This window comes from Opisthocomus hoazin, chromosome 2 (assembly GCF_030867145.1).
Source record: "Opisthocomus hoazin isolate bOpiHoa1 chromosome 2, bOpiHoa1.hap1, whole genome shotgun sequence".
Classification (NCBI taxonomy): Eukaryota; Metazoa; Chordata; class Aves; order Opisthocomiformes; family Opisthocomidae; genus Opisthocomus; species Opisthocomus hoazin.
Window position 1 is genome coordinate 55,527,380 of NC_134415.1, and position 25,937 is coordinate 55,553,316.

Consider the following 25,937-nt stretch of genomic DNA (forward strand, 5'->3'; position numbering starts at 1 on the left):
CATAGGAGAGGTGTGTTCTATCCCTCTGGGGAGAGGTGTTCCATCCCTCCTGAAATCACCATGATGAAATCATCTGTCTGACGTACTCTCATCTCTTTCCAATCTGAGCTTTCAATTTCATTCTTCTTATATATGGAAGGCTGTATGTCGTCTTTCTGCATTTGGAGCATTCTTGTTGCATGTATTTCCATGCTCCTGATCCTCCAGGTCCTATGCTGGTGCCCTGACATCTGCATTGGCCATCAGCTGCAGCACTGGCAGGGCTTTGAGCTAGGACCTGCCAGTGTGGGTAAAGCCAGATCTCCCATACTTCTACATCAGCTTAAGCTCTCTTCTGCTTCTCTCTGTGGTCTTCCAAAATGTGTTTCAGTTTAGCTTCTCCTTTGCTCTTTAACCCTAAGGCACAGCTTGGAGGTGAACTGTGTCCTCCAGGTTAGACTGTGAGATGGCAAATACTTCATGCTGGTGCTCTCGTGTGTTTTTTCTCCTGGGCTCTGATGGGTCCCCTCCTCTGGAAGGACGCAAAATGAAGTAAAGATGAGAGAAGACAGGGCAGTAGGCAAACCAGTGAGCTGTACTGGGAGTGCTTTGTGATGTGATGGCTGTGTAGGCATCTTATAATTAAAACTGTCCCTCTCCCATTATACCAGACATTAATTCATTTACTAACTGCCAAGTCGTACCTAACTTTCTGGTTGGTGTACTGTATAGATCTCTTCCACCATTTTTGCTTCTTAATTTTCTCCTTTCCTCTAAGGGTTATTTTACCGCCATAATAAGTGTCAGAGCCCAAATTTCTGAAGACAGGTTGCTGCTCCACTGCTGACTCATAGCAAATGTGATAAATCTTTTTAAAGACAAAAGCATAACTATTGAAGATAATTAATTTCACATGACCCAAGATACCTGAGGCCAAAGACATTTCAGAATAGATTTTGTTTGGGAAGGAGAATTAGAGTTTAAGGTATTAGTCATGCAAGAAAAGAGATCAAAAAGATTAATTATTCAATTTTGTCTGTCCATGGAGACATCCCATAAGATGGTCAGTGGTCCTTGTTCCAGTTCAGTTTTTGTGGCGCAAGCAAGGAAATACTCGACTACTGGTAAAGTATTCTCCAGTCTAACTGCTCCTGCAGTTTTCAGCTGCTGAATTAAACTATAAACCTGGGTGGAAAAGAATTAGGCTTTGTATGAACTGGCCTTGAAAAATTCAGTTTTTAGTCTTTTTTTTTTTTCTTAATCGGATTACTTAGTCCCCCTTTCTGAGAAAAGGTCATATAGGATGTGAATTAACCAAGATGTAGGAAAACAAATATTTTCTTCTCTGATAGGTTATGAGATATGGTAAGGATGACTAATTTATAGCACAAAAGCAATAATACAAAGCAGTTCTCGATGTCTCCCAGATTTAGCTACAGCATGAATTTGGCCAGTTTGCTGCCCTCCTCCCAGCTGCTGCCTTTTTCTGCTCTAAGAACACGGTGTGGGCAGCAACTCCTTTGCTGGACTTCAAAGCTTGGTGCGGTAATATGGACTGTAATTACTGCTGACTTTGGTTAATGCTCTGGTCTTTGGGATAGTTTGACTGATTCATGGTGTCGATTATCATCCCAGTTTTTGGTGTGTTTGCATATTTGTGTTTGTGTGACATTCTCAAGAGCTGGAGCTGAACCTGGGTAGAGGCACTGAAGCAAATTTCTCCTTCTACCTGTTAATCGCTATTAAGAACAACAGTCAACCTGATCAGTAGGATTTTTTTTTTTTTTTTTTTTTTTGGAAGGATTCAAGTTACATTCTGAGGTTAGCTGGCTTTAAAAAAAAAAAAGTTAACCTTCGAGTCTTACCGGAGAAATAACTTACAGTGATGAGGACTATGGTCCCAACTGTCCCTGCTGGTAATGATACATAATGAGGCTCAATTGCAAGCTAAGGTTAGTACTGTTACGTTAAACATATTGTAGTAACGTAAGCTTATGTAAATGCATTAATAGATACACTGGGGAGAAAAAAAGACCCACAGAGATTTGCTGATGCCTTGTATTTGTTTTGCTGCCTTGCTATGTCTAATATATGCTTTTATATGTTTTTCCTCCTAGTATCATATTGTCAATCAATTATTTCAGGTGTTTTGTGGATTGAACTATCTTTAGCTTTTCAGCTTTGCTGCTGCTTAATCTCATGTCTGTCATCTAGTAGAATCAAACTTTCCTGTGTGTCAGTGATGAGTCCTTTTTTTTCCCTCCTGTTAGTCTGTAGTTTTAAATTTCTATGTAGTTGTTTGTAATTATTTTATTTTTAAGCACCTGTGGTGATATATAATTCAGTCTGTAAGGTGTTTTCCTCCTGTGATTGTAATTGTTTGTTTATTTTTTACTTAATATTTGATTTCCTAGTTTTTGTACTAGTGTTGCATAGAGATGCCACATCTACTCGGGCGTATTCAGCGTGGAGTAGAGCATACTCGACTAAAATACATCTGTCACAGTACAACTAGCAGTTATGTATGCGGTCCTATAACTCCTGCATGTCAGTGGAAGAAGAATGGAAAAAAAGTACCACATTTTAATAAAAATATTTCTGTAAACGATGACTATGGTCTTAAATTAGAAATTGGCAAGATTATTTGTTGACATAGTTGTTTACTTTTTGCAATGACCTTTTTGCTTTCCGAATTGTTTCCCACATTGAGTTCCCATGTACTGGCCTTATGATGTAGCAGCACTTCACATGTTTCTTACTTTGTATTGGACATGGTAAAGTGCAGTTCTTACTCCTTGTGTTGTTTGAAATGACTTTAAACTAAGCAGGTGGTTACCATGAGTTTCCTAAGAATGTATTTGAACATTACAAATGGGTCATGTTCTAGTTAAAGTGCCTTATCTGTTCAATATTTCCCCCTTCTCTAGAAAAAGGGGAAAAGGGTCTTTGCAGCTCTACTGCTATTTTGACCTATTTACTTAGCAGCCTGTTAGATGTTAAAAATAGTCATCTGCTGGTTGAAAATAATTAACAAAAAATAACTCTGTCCTTTGTATAAGCGACATTGGAAGACTGGAAGAATCTGATGGAAAACCAAGATGTACTGCTTCCTATATTCTTTCGGGATGTTTTCGTATTTCTGAGGTGGCAGATGATCTAAATGGCAACTAGGGCCTTTCCCAGCACTGCTCTGAGCAGCCAGAATTTGTCTGCTGCATTCCCTTGGTGGCAGGTGAAGGTCATACGTATGCTTTTACAATATGTGTTCCTTCTCTGGCGACAGCCAGTGTGCATTACTGTGAAACTGAGAGGACCATTCATTCCAGCTTTAATGTCGTCACTAGGAGGTCTGAATCAGTATCACTGAGGACGATGTGAAACAGAGGTGGCTTATTTCTTACTCTCAAATATCTTTGGCATTCATTTACTGGAAAAGAGTTAGGTCTAATAATTTACCTTCAATAATTGATTTAAAGAATGTAAATAGCTGTAGGTAAATATGATTACATAAAACAAAACTACATGTTTCTAGTTAAACAACTAAATAGACATTAAAACTTCTTTAATGGTTAACTTAGTAAATAATTTCATGTTCACGAACAATATACAAAAAGCATAAACAGTTGTGATAAAACGATAAATAATATCTCGTTTTTTTTTTTTTTTAAAGAGGCTTTTTCTTACTGAGAATTTGTGACTCCCTTTAATTATCTATGACCTGACTCGATTTGATACAGCTTCCCATTAGTAATAAAGGGACAGTTCTACTGTAAAATATATTCAGGGAAGATTGCTGCCTTGCAGCTGTATGTGGCTTCAGTAGGACAAACTAAATGTTGATGACAGGTCTTTCTAGTGTTGGTAGCATCAGATGACTCTTGAAAATCTGATCCGGATTTTGTTTATATCTTCCTCTATTTCCTGGGAACACTTTCTGGCAAAGGGAAGGAATGATTTCTGCACAGTCATATTGGCTGGCCTGGATGACCTTTCTTTGCAAGTAATCCTAGATGCACACGAGGAAGTGTGAGTCACCCTCTTAAACCTGATCCAGGTGGGTGGGCTGAAAGATGGCCCGCGGGCGTGTGAGGGCAGCTGCCGATGCCCATAGTGACTGCTCTTGCCATGTATGGCTAGCATCTAGTGTCCAGCTCAAAGATCATTCAGAAACTGCCACTGCCCCAGGAGAGGTGAATCAACAGAAGCAGCGCTTTCTGCTGTGGCTAACTAGTGAAAGTTCTTTTCTTTGCCCCCTCCCCCCACGCCCCCCGCCTTCTTCATGTTGGTACAAAGGCTGGCACCAAAATGTGCCAAAATGGCACCAAACGGAGTGGAACTGGTTCTGATTCTTGTGCGTGAGTCTCCTGGTGGATAACAAATGTGCCACCATGTGAAGTTTGTAAGAGCACAAGCAGGCCTGGCCCCAGATTTTGTACAGTCTCCAGCTTTTATTTCTCCTACTTTCCTTTCTCTTGTTCTGCCTTCTTCCCTTACCTCTGCCATCTTTCTCTTACGCCTTTTTCAATGCATCGGCTCCTTTCCTGCTGTCGGTGCCAGTTTAAAGCATTGGGGAGCCAACAAGACCTCTTTCTAAGTTAACTCTGTTAATTATGTTCTTTCATCTGCCTTATCAAGCCGGTGTGTCTTCTACAGCAACTCTGTGTGTGCAGCTCTGCTGGCAGACCCCTCTTGGGCAGGCTGAGGGAAAGAGGTTTCTGCGAGTGCTTTTTTGCTGTCACAGCAAACATAAGCAAAGCTGAGAAAAACTGCCTTCTGTTAACTGATAGAAGTGTTCAGTGAGGGGGATGTGAACGTTTTACACACTGAACCGGCACAGTTCTTCTAGTACGCAGTGTGTTCCCTGCCTGTCCTTTATACTGTCTTTGTAGTATGAATTAGACTCTATTTTGTCTTTGAGAAAGGACCCATTATCTGCCTTGTATTTGTACAGTGCTTAGTACAATGTAGGCTGCTCTTTAAGTACTTACCAAAGCAACCGTGACTAGCAATTTGCCCTTGCTGAAGGGCTTGGTGTGGTTTGTCACTGTCACTCTTGTAAGGCAAATACTGAAATTTCTTGATCTATTATGCTCAGTGACGGACTGTTTCTCCTTATGGGTTGCTAGCAGAGGCTGAACTGCAGTCTTGAAGTAAGTAGAAAGTGAGTAAAGTATTGTTGGTTCTGAAAAGGAGAAATTTAGATTGGCTTAGCATACTGCATATCAGGCAGAACTCTACAGAGATATATACTTTTTATATACTGCATATATGTATGTTTATTTGTGTGTGTCTATAGCTAACGTGCATACCGACTTTTACAGAAGGCCAGATTGCTTTCTGATGGTTACAAGTGAGAGGTGTGGGAAGCAATCTGCAGAGCCTGGTGCCTTACCCTGTAGTGTGGGAGAGGACTTCTGCCCTCCCCCAGAGCCCCAGCTCTGGCTGCAGCACAGCAGTCTGCCCCAGCACAGAGCTGGTCACAGCCTCCTCCACCCCAGTGCAGCTCGGGTCGGTGCTGTCCGCTGGTCAGATGCCCTGTGGTGGGTCAGAGCCAGAGCTTGGATTGTTCCTGGCCCCACCAGTTTGGATTAGGCACCCTGGCCAGAAGCACAGGTCCAGCCTTGGTGGCCATGCGTTGTGACTCCCAGATTGCCTCTGCGCTGCCACAGCAGCCCCCCACCCCGCCGCAGTAGGCTCAGTGGCGAGTCCTACATGAGAAGAGGTGGGGCTCTACATCCCTTTTCTCATAAGGAGATAGTGGTGGTGGCAGCAGCCTGGACTGGCCCGTGGCTGGTGTAGGAGGGCATGCGTAGCTGTCCTGCCAGCGTTGGCCCGCAGCTATTCCTTGTCTTCTCTTGGGAGACTGATGTAGGGGACCATCCCTTGGGCTGCCATTTTATGAAACTGTTCTCCAGATCCTTTCTAAGCTTCATAAACATTACAAGTCATACAACTGTCAGGAGCTGGGATACATACTTCCCTTCTTCAGAAACTAGAACTAAGAGAGTTACTATCCAACTGCGTCCCAGGAAAGCCGGGCAGGATCTAGTAGCACTGTGCATGGGAGGGCAGAGCAGGGATGTTCCCAGCTGCAGACTGTGGCTCAGACAGCAGATCCTGCGTGGAGATGCGTGTCCAGGTGTGAGGGAAATGCGCAGGTGGGAGGCGGCAGTGTGAGCGGAGGAGGGTGCAGTGTGCACAGTCTCCGCTCCCATTGCGACAGCAGCGCTGTGGGCTGGCTCTGTGCCCTGATGGGACAGCTGGGGCTGCCTGGGTGGCCGCTGCCACCAGGTGCTTGCGTGTCCCTCGGGTGGGCGTGGGAATCTGGAGAAGCAGGCTGCCAGCCTTCCAGACAGGCGTGCTACAGTAGAGGCGGTGATGGGCTTGGCGGGGTGGGTGCTGCAGCCCTTCCTCAGCCAACTTCCCTCACCCTGCATGTGTAGAAGGGCTTCCTGCGAACTGATGTCCTTCCTATAGAGAGCATTGTGCTAGACTTCGCTAAATACAGAGGATTTGCATGTTGCTGTGTCTCTGTTTTGAGGACAGCGGATACTTTAATAAACCAGAAAAGAGTAGCTTAGATTGCAGAAATAATTTAATATTCTTCTGCTGACTCTTTAAACTGGCAGCAAGACGTGGTGCTCTGATTGCCAGTGATATGGAAAAACCATTCTCCTGAGAAAGTGAATCTGAATTATTTCCACCACCACAGCAGGGCGCATTGTATAGCGCTGGAACGTACCATGACCTGTGGAAATGAATGGCTGAAAGCAGGAAGTCGTTCAGCTTGTTTTCATGCACGTGAAGTGAGGGGATGGGAAACCAAGCAGGCTGTATGCTCTCAACACTCTTGTTGCACTGTACTGAATGAAGCATCTTTTGCTTTTTCAGCAGATCTAAATCCTTTTTTAAATTCTGGACCGAAGGCAACAAACTTCTCGAGGATATATAGCTACAGCATTCTCAGTGTTGGTATTTTCAGTCCGTTAGACATGTGTGCATTGTTTTAATTATGTAATTATACTTAATTATGTAATTATAAAGGCCTTATTTCTGTAAGGTCTTTGACTCTGTCCCACAAAACATGCTTGTTGCTAAATTGGAGACAAAGGAGTTTGACAGGTAGATTGTTTGATGAATAAGGAATTGGCTGGGTGGCTGCCTCCAAAGGTTCGCGGTCAAGTGGCTCAATGTCCACATGAATATCAACAAGTGGTGTCCCTCAGGGGCCCATATTGGGACGGGTACTGTTCAATATCTTTATTAATGACATAGAAGGATCAAGTGCACCCTCAGCAGGTTTGCAAACAACACCAAGCTGTGTGGTGCAGTGAACACACTGGAGGAAAGGGATGCCATCCAGAGGGACCTGGACAGGCTTGAGAGGTGGGCCCACGTGGACCTCACAAAGTTTAGCAAGGCCAAGTACAAGTTCCCACACCTCAGTTGGGGTGGTCCACATTATCAGTAGAGAGTGGGGGATGAACAGATTGAAAGCAGCCCTGAGAAGGACTTGAGGATACTGGTGGATGGAAAGTTGGACATGAGCCTGCAAAGTGCGCTCGCAACCCAGAATGCCATTTGTATCCTGGTGAGCATGTTGAGGGAGGTGATTCTGCCCCTCTACTCCACTCTGGTGAGACCTCACCTGGAGTCCTGCATCCAGTTCTGGGGTCCCCAGTATAAAAAAGACCTGGACCTGTTGGAGGAGGCCCAGAAGAGGATCATAAAGATGACTAGAAGGGTGGAACTCCTATGAAGAAAGTCTGAGAGAATCGGGTTTGTTCAGCCTGGAGAAGAGAAGGCTGTGGGGAAACCTTATTACAGTCTTTCAATACAAAAATGGGGCTTATAAGAAAGATGGAGAGACACTTTTTACCAGGACCAGTGGTGACAGGACAAGAAGCAATAGTTTTAAACTGAAAGTGGGTATATTTAGATCGGACATGAGGAAGAAATTCTTTGTTATGAGGGTGGCTGAAAACTGGAACAGGTTGCCCAGAGAAGTTCTGCCATCATTGGAAGTGTTCAAGGCCAGGCTGGACGGGGCTTTGAGCAACCTGGTCTAGTGAAATATGTCCCTGCCTATGGCAGGGGGGTTGGACTAGATGATCTTCAAAGGTCCCTTTCAACTCAAAACATTCTGTGATTCTATGAATTGTGATTAACAGCCTGTTGCATGAAAAGGTGTCTGACTTGGGAGTCATATGTGCAGAGCTTGGCTTCAGCGCTGTGAGTCTGTAGGTGGGGTATTTAAATACTTCCTGTAACTTAAAGAAAAGCCTAGAAGTTTAAGCATAATAGCTGTTGGTTGGATAACCTATCCCCAGGAGGAGGAAATACATAGAGGTTTGCAGTGGAGGCTGTCCCAGTTCCTCTGTTGGCTCATGACAGTGCCTGTGCTGTGCTGTCACACTGCCTGGTCACACTAGGTTGTTAGTGGTTGTTAGCCACTTCTATGGCTAACAGGTATTTGCTTTTGCAGCAAGTATCTGAGTCATATTGCATCCAGTGAGATCTCTGTTAGTTCCTTCGGTCTGCTCTTCCAGACACATGAACAATTTTTTCATGCCCTTACCAACCTACTTTTAGTATCTTCCATGTGGTGATGCAAACCAGATTTAAACAAAATTTTGCTGGCGCTTGGGGTAATAGCCCTGCCTCTGTGGGTCATCTCCTCTCATTACACACCATAAACCGTACGAGAAACTTCCCTGGTTCTATTGTTATGTATTCCTGTTCACCTGCTCCAGAATACTTTAAAGGTTTGGTTAAGTTGCTGTGCAGCAGCGAAGCATCTGAAACATTGGTGAAAAGTGCACATGCTAGGAGGAAAGCCTTGTCCCTTACTGTGCTAGAAAGGGTATAGCGGAGCTCAAAAAGTGGCAATGTGTAATGACAGAATGTTATCAAACACTGTTATTTAACGAATATTCCTAGTTGGTATCAGTCTGCCAGCTACATAGCTTTCTACACCCTTTACCTGAGTATGTGTCAACATGTATATATAAATATTTTTAAGCATGACTTGTGAAAGTAATTGGAGAATAAATTTGTCAGAAAAATTTATTGCAAAAGTAATTTAATATCATACACTGGGGCTAGCATTTGTATATTTTAAGAAGTGACATTAGTTATGTGATCATTCTTGCTGATGTTAGTTTAGCTGGCTGATACTATGAGTTAAGTATGTTTCTGTATAGGAGATTAAAATGTGGCTCTAGCTATTCAATTCTGACTTCTTGTGAATAGTTTTAGTAATGTCGTATCCAATTAAAGTGGACATTTAGGAAAAACCTTTATGCATTTCGTGTGAAAACAGATATTTGCCAGAACATGGGGCTTAGTTCAGCTGTCTCATTCCAACTTGTTATCCAGCATTTGGCAATTCCTAGCAGATGCCAGGGCAGGAGGAGGTAAGTGAAGGTAGAGGAAATCCTAATTCGTATCGTGTAAGATGGGCCTTTGACAACCTTGCTTCTGAGAAGCAAGGTTATAGAGCCAAGGTGATAGAAAAAGGCAATATTAGAGTTTTATGTACTTTTTAAAAAATACTTTTTCTTCTCAAATTGGCATTTCAGAGGGACACAGAAAGCAGTAGCTTAATTGATCTCCTGGCAGCCATCAGATGAATATTACAAAGCAAAAGCACTTTCTTAGCTGCTGGCTGCCTGTGTCTTCTCCCTCTGCGGTGAAACACTTTCCCACGTTAGCTTTCTTACGGTCCCAGAAGAAATGAGAGTAAAAGGGAGCGCGGAAAAGGTTGACATCATTCTGCTGTCATGTACCACCATTCTGGTACAGGGTCCCTCACCCCCAAAGGAAATGAATATTAGAAATGTACGGTTTTGAGTTGTTCTGAGTTTCACAATTTGCTTCTTTTCCAGGGCAGAGAAAATGATTAATTTGTTTCAATATATTACACCTTTTCATCTACTTGTCTATGTAGAAAAGTGGCAGCTTCTTACATAAGGCTCAATTCCAAGTCCTTTTTTGCTTTTTCTTTTTCATAAATCTGAGAGAATTTGTCCCAACAGCTTTCTGAAAAGCCCCAGTTTCTTCCTCCTTTAGATGCAGCCAGACCAAAGCATTCTTTATCAAATGACTCCTCAAGCTTGCCAAGTTTTGTTCTTTGCCATCTTTGTGTGTTAATGCATCTACCCTAACGTGAGCCAGGACGTGCTTACTCGGTTTCTTGGTGTAAGGCTACTGATGCAATGAACCAGAGAGTTGCGGAGAAAAAAACTGAAGGAAAGGGTGCCTTCCTCATCTCTGTTGTAGTCCCCTAGGTTCTGTTTGCTTTGTTTAGTACTAAAAAAGAATAAACTGAAAGATAAAAATGAAGAAGTGCTTTTTGTGAGGGATCTTTTGCTTAAACACTGTTACTGCTTTGATTTTTTTCTGCAGAGTGGGAAGCCCCCAGTTAAGGATATGTTCACAGATCTGAGAGATGGAAGGAAGCTCTTGGACCTTTTGGAGGGTCTGATGGGGAAACCTCTGGTAAGAGACATATGGATGAGTCATTCTCATTTATTTAAAAAAACAACCAAGTAAACAAAACCCAAAACACAAACTGTGGTGTGTGATTTTTTTTTTTTTTCAATTTATTTAAAAACCTATTTTGATTGTAATATGTACTCACTCTGTAGAATTCCAGTGAAATTCCCACAAATTCCACTTATGGGATATAGGGTCAGGCTGAAATTAGCTGTATGACCCTTGCATAAGGGTTAACATACTGTTTAGCAAAGCATGTAAAACCAGTGGTGTTATTCACATAGTGCATATTTTTAATAGAGATCTTTTAAAGATCTCTTTCTGGAAGAGCAGCCTTTAGCTGGATACCTGTGGACTTTTTCTAATAAGCTCATGAAACTTCCTTTAAAAAAGAAAGAAAAAATGATAACGGCTCATAGGCAATAAGAAAATCTGCATGTCCGTTGAAAAATCCTTTATGATCTACAGACAGGAGAGGGCTAAAAACTCCGTGAGTCTTGATTGGGAAAATGCATGTGGGGCTGAAAACTCTTTCTCTGGTAACACTGCTGCCTCTTCAGAAAGACAGATGAGGCATGGTGAAACCTGCCTTTGGGATTAAATTCTTGACTTCACTGTTTATAATAAATCTTAAATTTGTTTATTGACCTTATGGGGAATCTTCAGCCTTTCGTAAATTCACCTTGCAAGATTGCCTTGTTTTTTTAAACAAATGCATTTCACTAATATTTCTAATGATTTGTGGTCTGATCTGAAGTATACTGAAGAAAATAGAAGTTTTTTAGTTTCTAATTCTGTTATTACCATGTTCCAAGCTCAGCTCCTTGCTCTTGCAGTACGATCATATTCTGCCACAGGAGTTAAACTGCAGTGATTAAAAGCAAGTGGAGTAACAGACACAGTCAAGAGTTGCAGTGGGTGTTTTTCACCCCGATATTAAAAGGAAGGGAAAGTCAGGAAGTGTAACTTCTTCCCAGTATGCAAATATTTAGCAGGCTTTCAATGCCAGAAAAACAAATTGCTGCTTGTTCCCACTTGGGAGCCAATAAATTTCAACTACTTTGGCAAACATTCAAAACCCTCAGATTTTTCCCGGGAACTCCCACTTTGCTGTTGTATTGCCAGTTTATAATTCTGCAGATGCTGGGAATAAAAATTCTGGACTTACCGAAGTTTAGTTGAAACATATTTTGAATCCAGAGCTTGTCCTTGTGCCTTGAATTGACGAATATTTTTCCGACCAGTTTTCATTTTGAAATTGTTGTGGATGATCTTGTTTGGGTTTTTTTCCTACTTCAAAAAAAAAAAAAAAAAATTAAACCTGGAGAAAATTAAGACAAATTTCCTGTTTGCTCTATCATTTATTTTCTTTGGTCTGTCAAGTTAATTCCGATGTGAACAGATTGTTACTTTTTATTTTCAGCCTAAAGAACGAGGTTCCACTCGAGTACATGCCTTAAATAATGTCAACAGAGTACTGCAAGTCTTGCATCAGAACAACGTGAGCATGTTTTTCTGCAACTTTTTGGCGGACTCTTTAATTTATTGCTGTGTGTAAATGAGTTTGAAAGGCAGAGAATAAGGATTTTTGGTACCCAAAATGAGAATTGAGCAAGATGTGTAAACTGATCTCGGTTTTCCTTAACTGATGTAGAATTTTGGTGTCTGGCAATTTTGTGATGTCTTAAAATGGTAACTTACAATGGTATTAACTAAACTGTGTTTTGTTGAGGTGTGTTCAGCTCCCAAAATAAAGATGACTTGCATAGCTCATGAATATGGCAGGATGCAAAACTAATTTCCAGTTTTCATGCATAAATTTTCAAAAATCTGTAAGGGTGTGGCAGGTTTTGTGTCTCTGTGTCCTGCTCTCAAAATCCAGGAGGATATTTCTGTTGACAACTGTCAACTCTGTGTCAGATCTGTACTGTGTGTTTCTAATTCGGAGCTTTGATAACTGATCAGAAGAACAAATAAACAAACCCCAATCCTTTTTTACAAAAAATCAGAAGAATAATTTTTAGTTTGTTTTTATGTTTTTACTGCCTGGAAGCCAGTAGTGCTGTGCTAAAGTGATTTTTTTCTCCTGAAGAACAATTCCTGATAAGCATACGCTTTATGGTTAGAATTTCTATTTATGAATGTCAGGGCACTAAAATAACTTAAGAATATTCTGGCAATATAATACATCTAATGCAAAAAGGCACTGACATATTTATGTAAAACTGCTGATTGAAGAGTGATACGAAGGTGCTCTATAATACTGCAATTTCCCCTCTGTGTTGGTGGGCTAGTGTCAGATTTCTTGGAAGTAGCCAAAGTCAGTGGTGGGTGGTTTGGTTTTTTTCTTCTTTAAAGTACTGTAAATATTGATTAACTTTCTTTTAAGGATACGTAATGAGTCTTTCCAGCTTCAAATTGATTTATTTTATGAAGATGATAAAATAATATTGAAATACAAGGATTAATTCATTCTTCCTTAAGCTGGTAGGGTCTGGGTTTGTAGAAGTAAAGAGATGGTGTTAGTTAGCTCAAGGTTGTTAGGGTCATGTACGTGATTTATACCTACTGCTTAACTGCATTAGGAAGTGTGTGTGTGTGTGATTTAAGATGAAGGGAAAAGGTGTCCACTGAGCAGTTGTTTTCTATTGCCTGAGAGTTTGTGGGCTATGCAATATTCATAACTTGTGAAATAATTTATAAAAGTGTTTAAATATATATTGCAAGAATCAGACGAGCCTAGGGTGTAGATGTTCAAGTGATCCTGTGAACTTCATCCATCTGATGAGTAGAATGGTTCTAAGTAATGAATTTCAACTTTTTTGATGTGTGGACCAAGCATATAAAAAACATAAGAAAAAAAAAAAGAACTTGGAAATCATTCAATAGCCAACATACGTCTACTGTCAATACTACTGACTGTCTGCTGTCAGATTTCTTTTATTATCTTTGCTTAAGTCTCAGTAGTCACTCGCCATCCTAGTGAATTGTTGGCTGTGTACTGCAAAGCATTGGTTTAGTTCAGAATCATGAAAATACAAGAACGGACATGTGGAGTATTTTCTTTTGTGTATGGTGTAGATAGCAAGAGGAATGCATTATTATTATTATGTCATTTAAAAATGTGGTTTTCTTGTTACTTGCTCTCAGGAGTGTTTTTCTTCTACAGGTGAAAAAAACTCTTGCAATGTAGCTGTTTTATTTTAGTGCCCTTGACATTTAGTCTTGCTTTCTGCTCCTTGTGTTCTAGAGTGCTTCCCAGTGTGTTGTTTAATGATCCACACTGATGATTCTTTTGGCCTGTTTTTGCCTGTTTAATTTACAGTTATCTTAAAATAGATGCCTGCTATTTGCAAGGAGTATTGCTGTAAGATTCTGTTCCAGCTGCTGTAAAAACTGGGAGAGGACAATTCACAAATCCACCAGCTTCCTTAGTACGTTGAAGTGTAATTTGTGGTTGCGTGCTAGTCTTACACCACAGGTTTTTTTATTTGATTCTCCTAACCAAGAGACCTATGGGGAACTGAAAATTGTCAAGATGCTACATGAAACCAATGAGATTACAAGCACACTTTCAGAATTGAACCTATTCATGATAGTGTGACAAGAGGAAAAATATTAATGGAATACCATTACATTCTTGCATATCACCAATATAATCTAAAACAAAATGAAAATTTGTTCTTGCCTATTCTATCACTGTAGGCTGTGTCCCCTGAGAGTCAGAGCATGGGCTCCGTTACTGTCCTGTGATTGTCCTCAGTGTTTAATTGCTAGTCAGCTCCTTGGTGCAGGTTTTGTCTCTAAGACCGATTCTGATCCCAAGCACTGCCCAGATACAGTTCCCAGAGTTAGTGTAAGCTGGGAGGTGTTTCTGGTAGGCACTGTGGATAAGACTATTTTGAAGCAGGTGTGAGAAAGGGACAGGAGTGCTTCCCCTTGGAGGTGAAATGCACTGTGCTGCTTGCCCCTGGGGCTGGAGGATGCTCCTGGCTCGGGTTGTTTACAAGAAAGAAGCCCCACCATCTGCCCTGCATGGGAGTGCGTTGCAGCATCTGCTGTGTATGTGCATACACCCAGGGAGTTATTTGTCTTCTCTGCTGTAGGCAGCTGTTCCTAGCCCAATTTCCGTGGGCATGGTAGTGACTAATGCAGTGCGCTCTGTTGCTTCCCTCCAAAAGGTGGTTCAGAGTTAGTGTCGCTTGCTCTCAGTTGACTGAATGGAGACTTGAAGCCCCAGTTCAGTTCAGACTCTAAAGTATCACTGAGTGAGTGTCTGGTAGTGCGTTCTGAGCTTTGCTTCTTCTGAGGGCTGAATACTTCCTGCAGGAGCAGGTAGCCTCTCCTGCTCGCTCGCTTACTGAAGTAATCTCCTTGTCTCTGTTTTCGTGTTTTTTATCTTTCTAATGATCTCAACTACACAATCACTGACTCTGTTATGCAGTCCATGCGTATAGAGATCTTGAAAATTTTATTTTTCCTTTGGGATTTTGGTTGCTCTCCTTGCATAAACTTGTCCCGTTTGTATGCTTGCTCATGCGAAGGACAAACCTATTCTTAATTACAGAGTTTTCATGGTTCTCTGAGAGTGTCTAGGATCAGGACTGCTTAACTTTTTTTTTTTTAATATCAAATCCTTCATGTTTGTCTTTCTGTTGGTCAGGTTTGACTGCTCGTATGCATCTGTATATTAGAGGAGAGAACAGAACTCTTCCACTGAAGTCTCTTCTTTGGTACCATCTTTTATCATGTTGTTTAAGGACTTGTAATGACAAATTCAGATAGATAGTACTCTGTCATCTCTGGTTCTCTCTTTCTAACTACGGTTTATTTCAGAGCACTTGATAATATGTGGCTGGACAACCAGGAATATGGGGTAGGGGTGTGACTTGAAGCTGTGATAAGTGTTTAATATAGAATTGATCTGACCTGTCCAGGTGGAGTTGGTGAATATTGGAGGAACTGACATTGTTGATGGAAATCCCAAGCTGACGCTGGGACTACTGTGGAGCATTATCTTGCACTGGCAGGTGAGAGGCTGCTCTGAGATCTCTTCTTTTCCAGGAATCGTGTGTGTTGATCTACTGAAATTCTCACAAACCTTCCCGGGATTTTGGTGGTGGAAAATAACTGCTGCTATTTTGGGCTGCTATATAAAGGCAGGCCAGCATTTGGTTTCTGATCTCTGTCTATTGGCTGCCTCCTGTGACATGTCTTCTTGTATGTGCTCAGTTGTACTCCGTCTCCCAGTTTAGTTCCTGCTCGTATTAATTGCAGAGGGGCTTTACAGGCTGAAGCGTTGTATGCATATTCTTTCCTCAAGGCTTTTATGCACTTCCGTTTGCAGGTGGTTTTTTGCTATCTAGGTAGCTATGTTGGGCTTGCATTTTATGTTGCTCTGTAGGTTTGTCTCTCAGTCTCATAGGTTGAATTGCTCCTGGTTTATCCAGGTACCTGGGATGATCACTGAATTCACTTACAGGGAATTTGGTGGGTGCTGATGCGTAGTACCCAAACAGCCAGCTGCTTTTGTTGGCTGAGCAGATATCGTCTTCTTGCAGAAAACTTGTGCAAGTTGTATTTTTGGGGTTTGCTTACTGGTGGAACTGCAGCACAAGGCAGTAAGAAATATTATACCACATGCTTAGCATAGGCAGCACTAAGGAGAGGGGGAGGATTGTAAGGTAAGAGTAACTTGTCAGTATTACATGACGTATTACTGGTTCTTGTAATCAGTAGAGTGCAAAGATGGCCTGAAGACACCTATTCCCCAGTTTCATGTGAGGAGTTAGATTCATAGCTTTTCATGGGAAAGACCCTTTCATGATTCGTGAAATAGCTTGGTTCAAAGGTTTTGTAAGCAGAAGTGGAGAACATGTGTGTACAGTGTAGTTGCTGCCATTTTACAGGTGAAGGATGTCATGAAGAACATCATGTCAGACTTGCAGCAGACCAACAGTGAGAAGATCCTGCTGAGCTGGGTTCGGCAGTCCACAAGACCTTATAGTCAGGTCAATGTTCTGAACTTCACCACAAGCTGGACAGATGGACTCGCATTTAACGCTGTCATCCACAGACACAAGTAAGTAGCAAACAGCTTATTTTAGACCTAGAGAAGTAAGCAGCTTTTTTTCCCATGTTTTTGTGCTTGAGCATTTGGCAGCTTCTAGCCTGTGTCAGTGATTCATTGTTTGCTTTTTTGTTGTGATAACAATAACAGTGGAGGGATATTGCCAGAGCCTTGCAAAAGATGAGGCCAAGGCAGCAGTGTAACTCTCCCAGTGAGAGAGCACACTTGCTAATTGAAATGGATTTACATCCCACTTAGTATGCGTTACACAGAGAATACTCTGAAATGGGTCTCTGCGGGGGGGGTGTGTGTGTGTGGGGTGTGACCCCCTCCTTCCCCTGTACTTACTTCCTCCTGCCCTCCCTCCTCTGCAGAGGGAAACATTTCTGCTGTTGGAAGAAGAAGCTGTGTCATTTTAGTAAGGAGATACAGAAGCTTCAAGATGAAGGAATAAGAAAGACAGGCTCTGTAGCTTTTCTTGGTTTTTGAATGTATGTTGCTGGAAAGACAAGGTATGCAGTTCTTCTAGGAGAAACGTTGAGCAGAAGAATCAAAGGGTAATAGAATACTTCAGGTATCTGTAATGTGTTCATTATACTTTATAAAGAATACTGTTAGAGCTTCATTGCACAGCTCTTTTGTGTTCTTTCTGATTTTTGTAGAACTCTATAGTAGTCTAAAGAAATCATCATTACAGACTCCTATGGAACTTATGTACCAGTTTGTTGTTTTGTTTTTGTTTTTTTTTTTTTTTTTATTTTCTTTGAGATCTGCTTCTTGGCAATCCACTCTAGACCAGCGTACCTTAAATGAGATCAGCTCATTGCTTTGCAAGCACTGACTGGTCTTAACCATAAATAACCATTTTAACATGGTAATGGTATGATAATACCTAGCATTTAACCAGACTTCCTGGCTACCAGGTGTCTGTCATGACAAATGCTTTACAAACATATTTAAGAATATTTATACCCAGCAGATACAAAGTGTTCGCAAAAGCATGTGTTCGCTTTGAGCCTGCTGTTCTCTGCTCTTCAGTTCCCATTTGGCCTGTGCTGACTGAAATAATAGGCTCTGTCACAGGCTCGCTGGCTTCAGGACGGGTCTGCCCTGACACAGCGGTGTGCCTCATAGACCAGAGCCAGCCTGTGTTCAACCTGCATGGATACATGGGGAGCACCTGCACCATGCTGAGGGCTCCTCAAAGCTTGGAAGGGCTGCTCTGCAAAGGCAGAGCTGTACTAGCAAAGGTCTCTCCGGAGTTCATCAGAAGTATTACCAAGTCCCTTCTCTGGATGGTGTGAGCAGTATCGGTGGTTTTCATACCGGTGTAAATGCCTGTAGCGGTGTAGCTATGCGGCTGAATATGTGAAGCTTTGTGATGGAGAGAGTGCCAGCTTTAGACAGAAGTGAAATCTAGGTGACCTGAGGGAAGCAGAGAGCAGAACTGGCTTCAGGCTGTTTGTTTTCCTTATGCATTGTGGCTATGGTCTTGGACTTTGTGGGTTTTGAAGTCTGTGAGCTCTGCCCTTTTCACAGCACAGCTAAACAGCAAAAGCCCCTGCTGAAAACTTTAACTGAGTAACTGTGCTTTTCCTCTGGCTTCGTAAAATTTCTTGGTTACCTGGCTCTGTTGATCTATGAGCCTGTTATTTCCTCTTCCTGGGAGCCTGGCAGCTGCCAGGGCATCAGAATTCATCTTTGCTGTCCCTGGGCACCAGTCCTTTAGCCAGGGAAGCATCGTTTTCCCCACACTTCTGAGAAATCTTGAGCTAGGTTTAAACTTAGGTCAGCTTTGAAAGAGAAGCTTTAAAAGGCACTTGCAAGGAACTAAGGGTTTGGGGCAGGTTGCAGAAGTGGTAGGACAACAAAACTCTTTCTTACTCAGAGAGCAGTGCTTCCCTGCCTAAGGGACATTTTCAATATTGCTTCTTTAATTCAGCTTAGTATGACATTTAATGGGATCCACAAAAATTTTCCTGTATTTAGAGGTTTAGTAGCTCACTTTTTATGTATCTGTCAACAATTTTAGCGCTGCTACCTCTTGGTTATACTATCTAGTAACTTTGTGCCACTTGCAGTACTTAATAAAATTATATGAGGTAATAGGACATTTAACATTTCACTGTGTTGGTCTCTTTCCTGTCCTAATACTAGCTTAGTTCTCCTTTGAATTCTGCTCTCTGGTACAATTTTCTTGCTCACAGGTAAATACCTAGGTTGCATTTTATTACAATTCATGTTATCATGGCAGTGTGCAGGCAGTGCGTATACAATGTACTTATTGCAATGTGTTTTTCAAAGTAAGAGTGTCTGTTAAAGCTTTATGTGAATCTATTTATGTGAATCTGGTTATTGTTGTTGCTTCTTGCATGGAGATACAATATTCCACTAGCTTCTACCAGGATCTTTTGCACATCTCTGTTCCCCACTTACCTCACCTTCCGCTGGCTTTTTGCTTCTCAGACCCTGCTGGCTTATGGCCTTCCTGTTTCACAAAGTGTAATGACTCGACAGATGTTAAAAGGATATTCTCAGGTCAATTTACAACTGAATTAAGTATTAGAAGAATTAAATGCAAGCTAATCTCTTCCTCCTCAAGTTCTATAAAGCCTCAGAATCGATAGCAGTGTTTTAAGGAGAAGCCACTACTGCAGGGGAATGGAAAGCATTTTAATGGGTCTGTAGGGTTACAGCTGTGGTGCTGCAGCGGTAGGCTGGCCGTGCCCTGTCGGTGTAGGCAACCACTACGGGGGGACTCTGTTTGCTGACCCCACTTGCTGCTCTGTGCTCTGCCCTTTCCCCTTGAGACCTGCCTGTATGTTTTGGGTGCACAACTGGACTGGAGATTTGGTTTGGTTAACGCTGATGTGAGATGCAGGCTGCTGGCACTGTAAATCGATCAGCTCCTTGGTCTGATTTGCATTGTGACTCTCATGAGCACTTGGGGTGATTTTTTTGTAAGTTTGTTTTTCTTTTTTTTTTTTTTTTTTAATGGGGGAGAAAAAAGGCTGTGGGGTAGGGTGAGTGAGTGTGGATGGAGACTGCTGCTGCTCCTGGCTGTGATGGTCTGGGGTGGTCACTGAGCCACATGACAGGTTTGGAATGGGGCTCTCCAGGAACAGAGTGACTCTTGATTACCCAGCAAAGCCTGATGCAGAAAGCAGTAAGTAACAGTAATGCTGTGAAAGAAACAGTTGAAGAAAATGGGTTCTGGAATAAATCTTGAACACAGAGTTTGTTTACTTTCTTGTTAGGAGTGTTTAATCTCCTGTTGCAGTCAATAAGTATGTGTACAGAATACATAGAATGGAAGGTGGATGTTGCTGTGGACATGCAGTCAGTTAATTAATTTCTGATTGCCAGATTCTCAGTAATAAAAAGAAAGCACATATATGTATTTATACATTTGTATAGAATCACAGAATCACAGAATGGTAGGGGTTGGAAGGGACCTCTGTGGGTCATCTAGTCCAACCCCCCTGCCGAAGCAGGGTCACCTACAGCAGGCCGCACAGGACCGCGTCCAGGCAGGTCTTGAATATCTCCAGAGAAGGAGACTCCACAACCTCCCTGGGCAGTCTGTTCCAGTGCTCCATCACCCTCAAAGTGAAGTTCTTCCTCATGTTCAGACGGAACTTCCTGTGCCTCAGTTTGTGCCCATTGCCCCTTGTCCTGTCGCTGGGCACTACTGAAAAGAGCTTGGCCCCATCCTCCTGACACCCACCCTTGAGATATTTGTAGGCATTTATTAGGTCCCCTCTCAGCCTTCTTTTCTTCAGGCTGAACCAGCCCAGCTCCCTCAGGCTCTCCTCGTAGGATAGATGCTCCAGTCCCCTCACCATCCTTGTAGCCCTCCGCTGGACTCTCTCCAGTAGCTCTTCATCTTTCTTGAAGTGGGGAGCCCAGAACTGGACAGAGTACTCCAGATGGAGCCTCACTAGGGCAGTGTAGAGGGGAAGGAGAACCTCCCTCGACCTGCTGACCACACTCCTCCTAATGCATCCCAGGATCCCATTGACCTTCTTGGCAGCCAGGGCACACTGCTGGCTTATGGTCAACCTGTTGTCCACCAGGACACCCAGGTCCCTCTCCACAGAGCTGCTCTCCAGCAGGTCCACCCCAAGCCTGTACTGATACGTGGGGTTGTTCCTCCCCAGGTGCAGGACCCTGCACTTGGCCTTGTTGAACCTCATCAGGTTCCTCTCTGCCCAACTTTCCATCCTATCCAGGTCACCCTGAATGGCAGCACAGCCTTCTGGTGTATCTACCACACCTCCCAGTTTTGTGTCATCAGCAAACTTGCTGAGGGCACATTCTAACTCTTCATCCAGGTCATTGATGAAGTTGAACAAGACTGGGCCCAGTACTGACCCCTGGGGAACACCACTAGTTACCGGCCTCCAACTAGACTCAGCACCTCTGATGACAACCCTCTGAGTTCTGCCATTCAGCCAATTCTCAAGCCACCTCAGCAACCACTCTCCAGCCCACACTTCCTGAGCTTCCCTAGGAGGATATTATGGGAGACTGTGTCGAAAGCCTTGCTGAAGTCAAGGTAGACAACATCCACGGCTCTACCTTCGTCTACCCAGCCAGTCATGTCATCGTAGAAAGCTATCAGATTGGTCAGGCATGATTTCCCCTTGGTGAATCCATGCTGACTACTCCTGATAACCTTCTTCTCCTCCACTTGCTTGTTGATGACCTCCAGGATAAGCTGCTCCATCTTCTTTCCTGGGATGGAGGTGAGGCTGACTGTCCTGTAGTTCCCTGGGTCCTCCTTCTTGCCCTTTTTGAAGATTGGAGTGACATTGGCCTTTCTCCAGTCCTTGGGCACCTCTCCTGTCCTCCAGGACCTCTCAAAGATGATGGAGAGTGGCTCAGCAATGACGTCTGCCAGCTCCCTCAGCACTGGTGGGTGCATTCCATTGGGGCCCATGGATTTTGTGGGCGTTCAGATTGCTTAAGCGATCCCTCACGCAGTCCTCCTCGACCAAGGGAAAGTCATCCTCTCTGTAGGCTTCCTCTCTTACCTCCGGGGCCTGGGATTCCTGAGGGCCTGCCTTGGCACTGAAGACTGAAGCAAAGAAGGCATTCAGTAGCTCTGCCTTCTCTCCATGTTCCGTCACCAGGACACCCGCCTCATTCAGCAGTGGCTCCACATTGTCCCTAGCCTTCCTTTTGCTGCTGATGTAGTTGAAGAAGCCCTTCTTGTTGCTTTTGACATCCCTTGCCAGCTTCATTTCCAGATGGGCCTTGGCCTTCCTCGTTGCATCCCTGCACACTCTGACCACATTCCTGTACTCTTGCCAAGTGGCCTGTCCCTCTTTCCACATTCCATGGACCTTTCTCTTCCGCCTGATCTCCGCTAGAAGCTCCTTGTTTAACCATGCAGGTCTCCTGCCTGCTTTGCTCGATTTCTTTCTCAGGGGGATGCACCACTCCTGAGCATGGAGGAAGTGACGTTTAAAGAGTGACCAGCACTCTTGGACCCCCCTGCCTTCGAGAGCCCTGGCCCACGGGATTCCTCCCAGCAGCTCCTTGAAAAGGGCAAAGTCAGCCCTCCTGAGGTCCAAGGTTTGGATCCTACTTATCGCCTTGCTTCCTCCACACAGGATCCTGAACTCCACCATTTCAAACATAAGTATATATGCACTTATGTTTATATTTTGTATGTATATGTATGCTTGCATTACTTAGGTAGCTACCTTAATATCAATAACTTCATATTCTGCATGGTATGGAATTTTTTCTTCAGATAACAATAATTTTTTCTTTCCTGTTTTGTCTTTACTTTTAGACCTGAACTTTTCAACTGGGAAAAAGTTATAAAGATGTCACCGGTTGAAAGACTGGAACATGCTTTCAGCATAGCCAAGAACCACTTGGGAATTGATAAACTGTTGGATTCTGAAGGTGGGATATCATTATTTTACTTGATTAGAAGTTTTTTTTGAGCTCTCTTGAACGAAATTCCTTCAATTGACATTTACGATGACTACAAATTCCAGCATTTTTGTGCAGTGATATTTTGTTTCAAGCCCTTAAATTTGGGTTTAAAGGAATGTAATTTGTAGGGTAATGGTATGTCTGTGCATGTATATGCTTTGGTTTCTTGAATGTTAAGGTTCAGATTGACTTACCATTCAGAGACAGTATAGAGAAGGTGAAGTTGGTACCCTGGCTTTGATTTATTTTAGATAGGAGTTCTACCCACAGGGGTTTGTGGTTTTCAGAATAAGCATAGCATTATGTAGAATGGGATAGCTTAAGAGCTTGTGATCTTTTGTTCTTTATATATACACTGTGCAGCAGTAGCTGCCAGTTCTGTGAGTACTTAGCAGGTAGGAATGTTTACCAGGAAACTTTTATGGCTCCTTCTTAGAATCCTGAGCTGTCGCTCTGCTTTGAAGTGAGCCTCCAAAGATTCATTCTGTAAGACAAGACAAGCTTTCAAACTTTAAAGATTCAAGCACTATCTTCTTAAAAAAAAAAAAAAAGAAAACATTAACTGAATGGATAGCACTCATAAACTAAGACACCAGTGAACCTGAGTCAGTGAAACTCTTCTCCATATGAAAAGTAAGAAAATGAACTGGCCAATGCTGGAAGTTGGGATAAAGCCTAAGTGGAATTGTTTGTTTATACGGGATACTCTCCCTGAACTGCAATTCTGCTTGGGAGATGCTCCAGAAGAATCTTTCCCAAAGAGTTTTTATTCCTTTTATTCAGGTTTGGGCTCTTTGAAAAGATCATACCTTTTAATGTGAATTCACTTCCAAATGCAGATTTATTTTTAAACATTTTTTTCTCCTTCATACTTCTTTGAACATATGTCAAACCTGGCCTTTTAACTTAAAGCTTACCGAAGGCTACTTAACAGGAGAACCTGTGATTTACCCTATATGTAAACTCTTAACTGTATTCTAATTAATGATTTAGAAAAGCAACTCCTTCATTTATTTTTCCCTATGTTTTATGTCTTTGCAGATGTTGCTGTACAGCTTCCAGACAAAAAGTCTATTATTATGTATTTAACCTCTTTGTTTGAGGTCCTTCCTAAACAAGTCACTATGGAAGACATTCGGGAGGTGGAGACCCTTCCAAGGAGATACAAGCAGGAATGTGAGGATGGGGAGTTCAACATGCAGCAGGTGTGTTTGTCATCAATGTCTGTCTGGCTTTTCTTGAGGTTTTTTTTTATCTGATGTTCAGGCTTGTCCGTTATCTCTGGAAGATGCCTTCTATCTTGGGCAACACAACTGGGAAAATATGAAAAATCATAGCATCTTCTTTGTAATTGACTTCAGTCATTCTGTCTTCCTTTTTCTTCTTTTCTGATTCATATACAAAAGCTTGTGTGCTGAGGTTTAAAGTTCCATCTGTGTTATGCTTCTTTCCTCTGCTTCTCTTTCTCATTTGTCTTGGCAAGCTAGAGAGGGTGGCCCAAAATCTTTAAGTTTGCTGCAGGACTTGTGGTGGTAGTGATGGGTTTTTGTTTGAATGTGAGATTCACTGTTAGATGAGCAAGATTGAAGTTGTCTTTTCTGTCTAGGTTCTTCATTTTAGAATGGATGTTCATTAGTGGTGACTGTGGCCCTTATTAAAATGTACCCAATGGCTATTTTAAAGATTTCACGAAGGATTAAAAAGGATCTTGGTTGTTCTGTCATTAGGGAAGGCATCTTCTGTACACTTCTAAGACATCACTTCTCTCTTGGCTGCCTAGGCTGTAGCACTTGAAGAGGAGCAGGGCAGTTCTAGAGCAGAGACTCCCAGCACAGTTACAGAGGTGGATATGGACTTGGATAGCTACCAGGTTGCTCTGGAAGAAGTTCTTACATGGTTGCTGTCAGCTGAGGATGCATTTCGGGAACAGGAGGAAATATCTGGTGACGTTGAGGAAGTCAAAGAACAATTTTCCACCCATGAAGTAAGCTTCTCTTGAAAATTCATTCTCTGTTGTGTGTTTTTGTGTGTGTGTGTGTAAGCTACAGAACTTCCATTTCCTAGTTCTTATCCAAAACCTGCCATTCTGTTTCTTTCTCTTGTTTTTTCTACATTAAAAGCACCTCTAAATGAATGTGATGTGTGGGTTTTTTTTGTTGTTGATGAGGAATATTAGCTTCTTGAAGGTGAAATAGATCTTTTTAGGAGAACTTGCAGTGGAATGCGCTTTGAAACTTTAACACATTTTTTTTAATCAGCTTTCAGTGACTGGCTCACTGGTGTCTGTAATACAAAGGCAGTCTGATCCAGGCTCATTTGTGCTTCTCTGCTGCCAGCTACTAAAAAGCCTGGTCAGCCTTATGTCACTTGCTGTTAAATGAGGGTAATGCTGAAATTGTTAATCATGTCAATTTAATTCAGTGGTGTGCCTGTCATGATTAGCATAGTTTATTTCAGAAATGTGTTGTTGCTTCAAAATTATTGTTGTTTCCAAATTATTTTAATTCTGTTCCAAGTCTGGACAAATGTTCTAATGTTGCTAAAAGTTTCAAGTGTCAAATTAGATGTTTTAATTTTCTCCCGCATCAGCTGACTGTATATGTTTGAATTTAAAATTTAAATTCTGATCAATATGGAGAGATTTTTTTCCTTGTGCTGCAGTTTTAAACTGTGAATCAAAGGAAGAGGTGTTCTGGATTTATAGTAGATATGTGGGGTTTTTTTGTTATTAACTCAGAGGGTTCTATTTACTTACTGTGATACATTTTGGATGTTGTTTTATATTCTGTTGGCCATAGCTAAGTTTCTGTTTTATTTTCTTGGCGCATTTGTTCAAAGGCGGTCTTCATGCACACAGCTGCTTCTCTGAGGTGGTCAGCTTTTTTTCCTCAGTTGAGTCTATTTTACTGGCTCCAGAATTTTTGTAGCTCATGGAGAAACTTCTGTCATGTAGACAAACAGGTCTGCCATGCTTGTGTGGTGTTTGATGGTGCCAGCTCATTCTGCAGCACTGTTTCAAACATGACATTTTATTAGGACACCTACAAATTCATAAACTCCTGTAGGAGCTTACAGATTACAGTGACTTGGCTGGTTGTACCATTTCCAGGGTTTTATGATGGAACTGACTGCGCACCAGAGCAGTGTGGGCAGTGTTCTGCAGGCTGGAAACCAACTGGTGGCCCAGGGAAATCTGTCACCTGAAGAGGAGTTTGAGATCCAGGAGCAAATGCTGCTGCTGAACTCCCGCTGGGAAGAGCTGAGGGTGGAGAGCATGGACAGGCAGTCCCGGTGAGTGATGGCCGACAACCTCTGCTAGAGCTGCAGGACCGACCTCTGGTGTTTACTGCAACTCGGAGGAGTTGGTTTGCATCCATTTGTAAGAATTACTTTTTTTGTGCAACTAACTCTTCAGTTTGTGACATGAAATCCGCCTTCT

The 25,937-nt window shown here is 42.4% G+C and overlaps 1 protein-coding gene across 2 annotated transcripts in view; it reads left to right on the top strand.

Moving 5' to 3' along the window:
- Positions 1–25,937, top strand: part of UTRN (utrophin) — a 394,109-nt gene that overhangs the window by 67,332 nt on the left and 300,840 nt on the right. For both annotated transcript variants that reach the window (XM_075413727.1, XM_075413726.1), the window contains 8 exons: positions 10,387–10,479; positions 11,900–11,977; positions 15,414–15,506; positions 16,386–16,558; positions 22,350–22,465; positions 23,540–23,703; positions 24,279–24,482; positions 25,608–25,789. In XM_075413727.1, the coding sequence (XP_075269842.1) occupies positions 10,387–10,479; positions 11,900–11,977; positions 15,414–15,506; positions 16,386–16,558; positions 22,350–22,465; positions 23,540–23,703; positions 24,279–24,482; positions 25,608–25,789 (1,103 nt within the window). The remainder of the gene's footprint in view (positions 1–10,386; positions 10,480–11,899; positions 11,978–15,413; positions 15,507–16,385; positions 16,559–22,349; positions 22,466–23,539; positions 23,704–24,278; positions 24,483–25,607; positions 25,790–25,937) is intronic.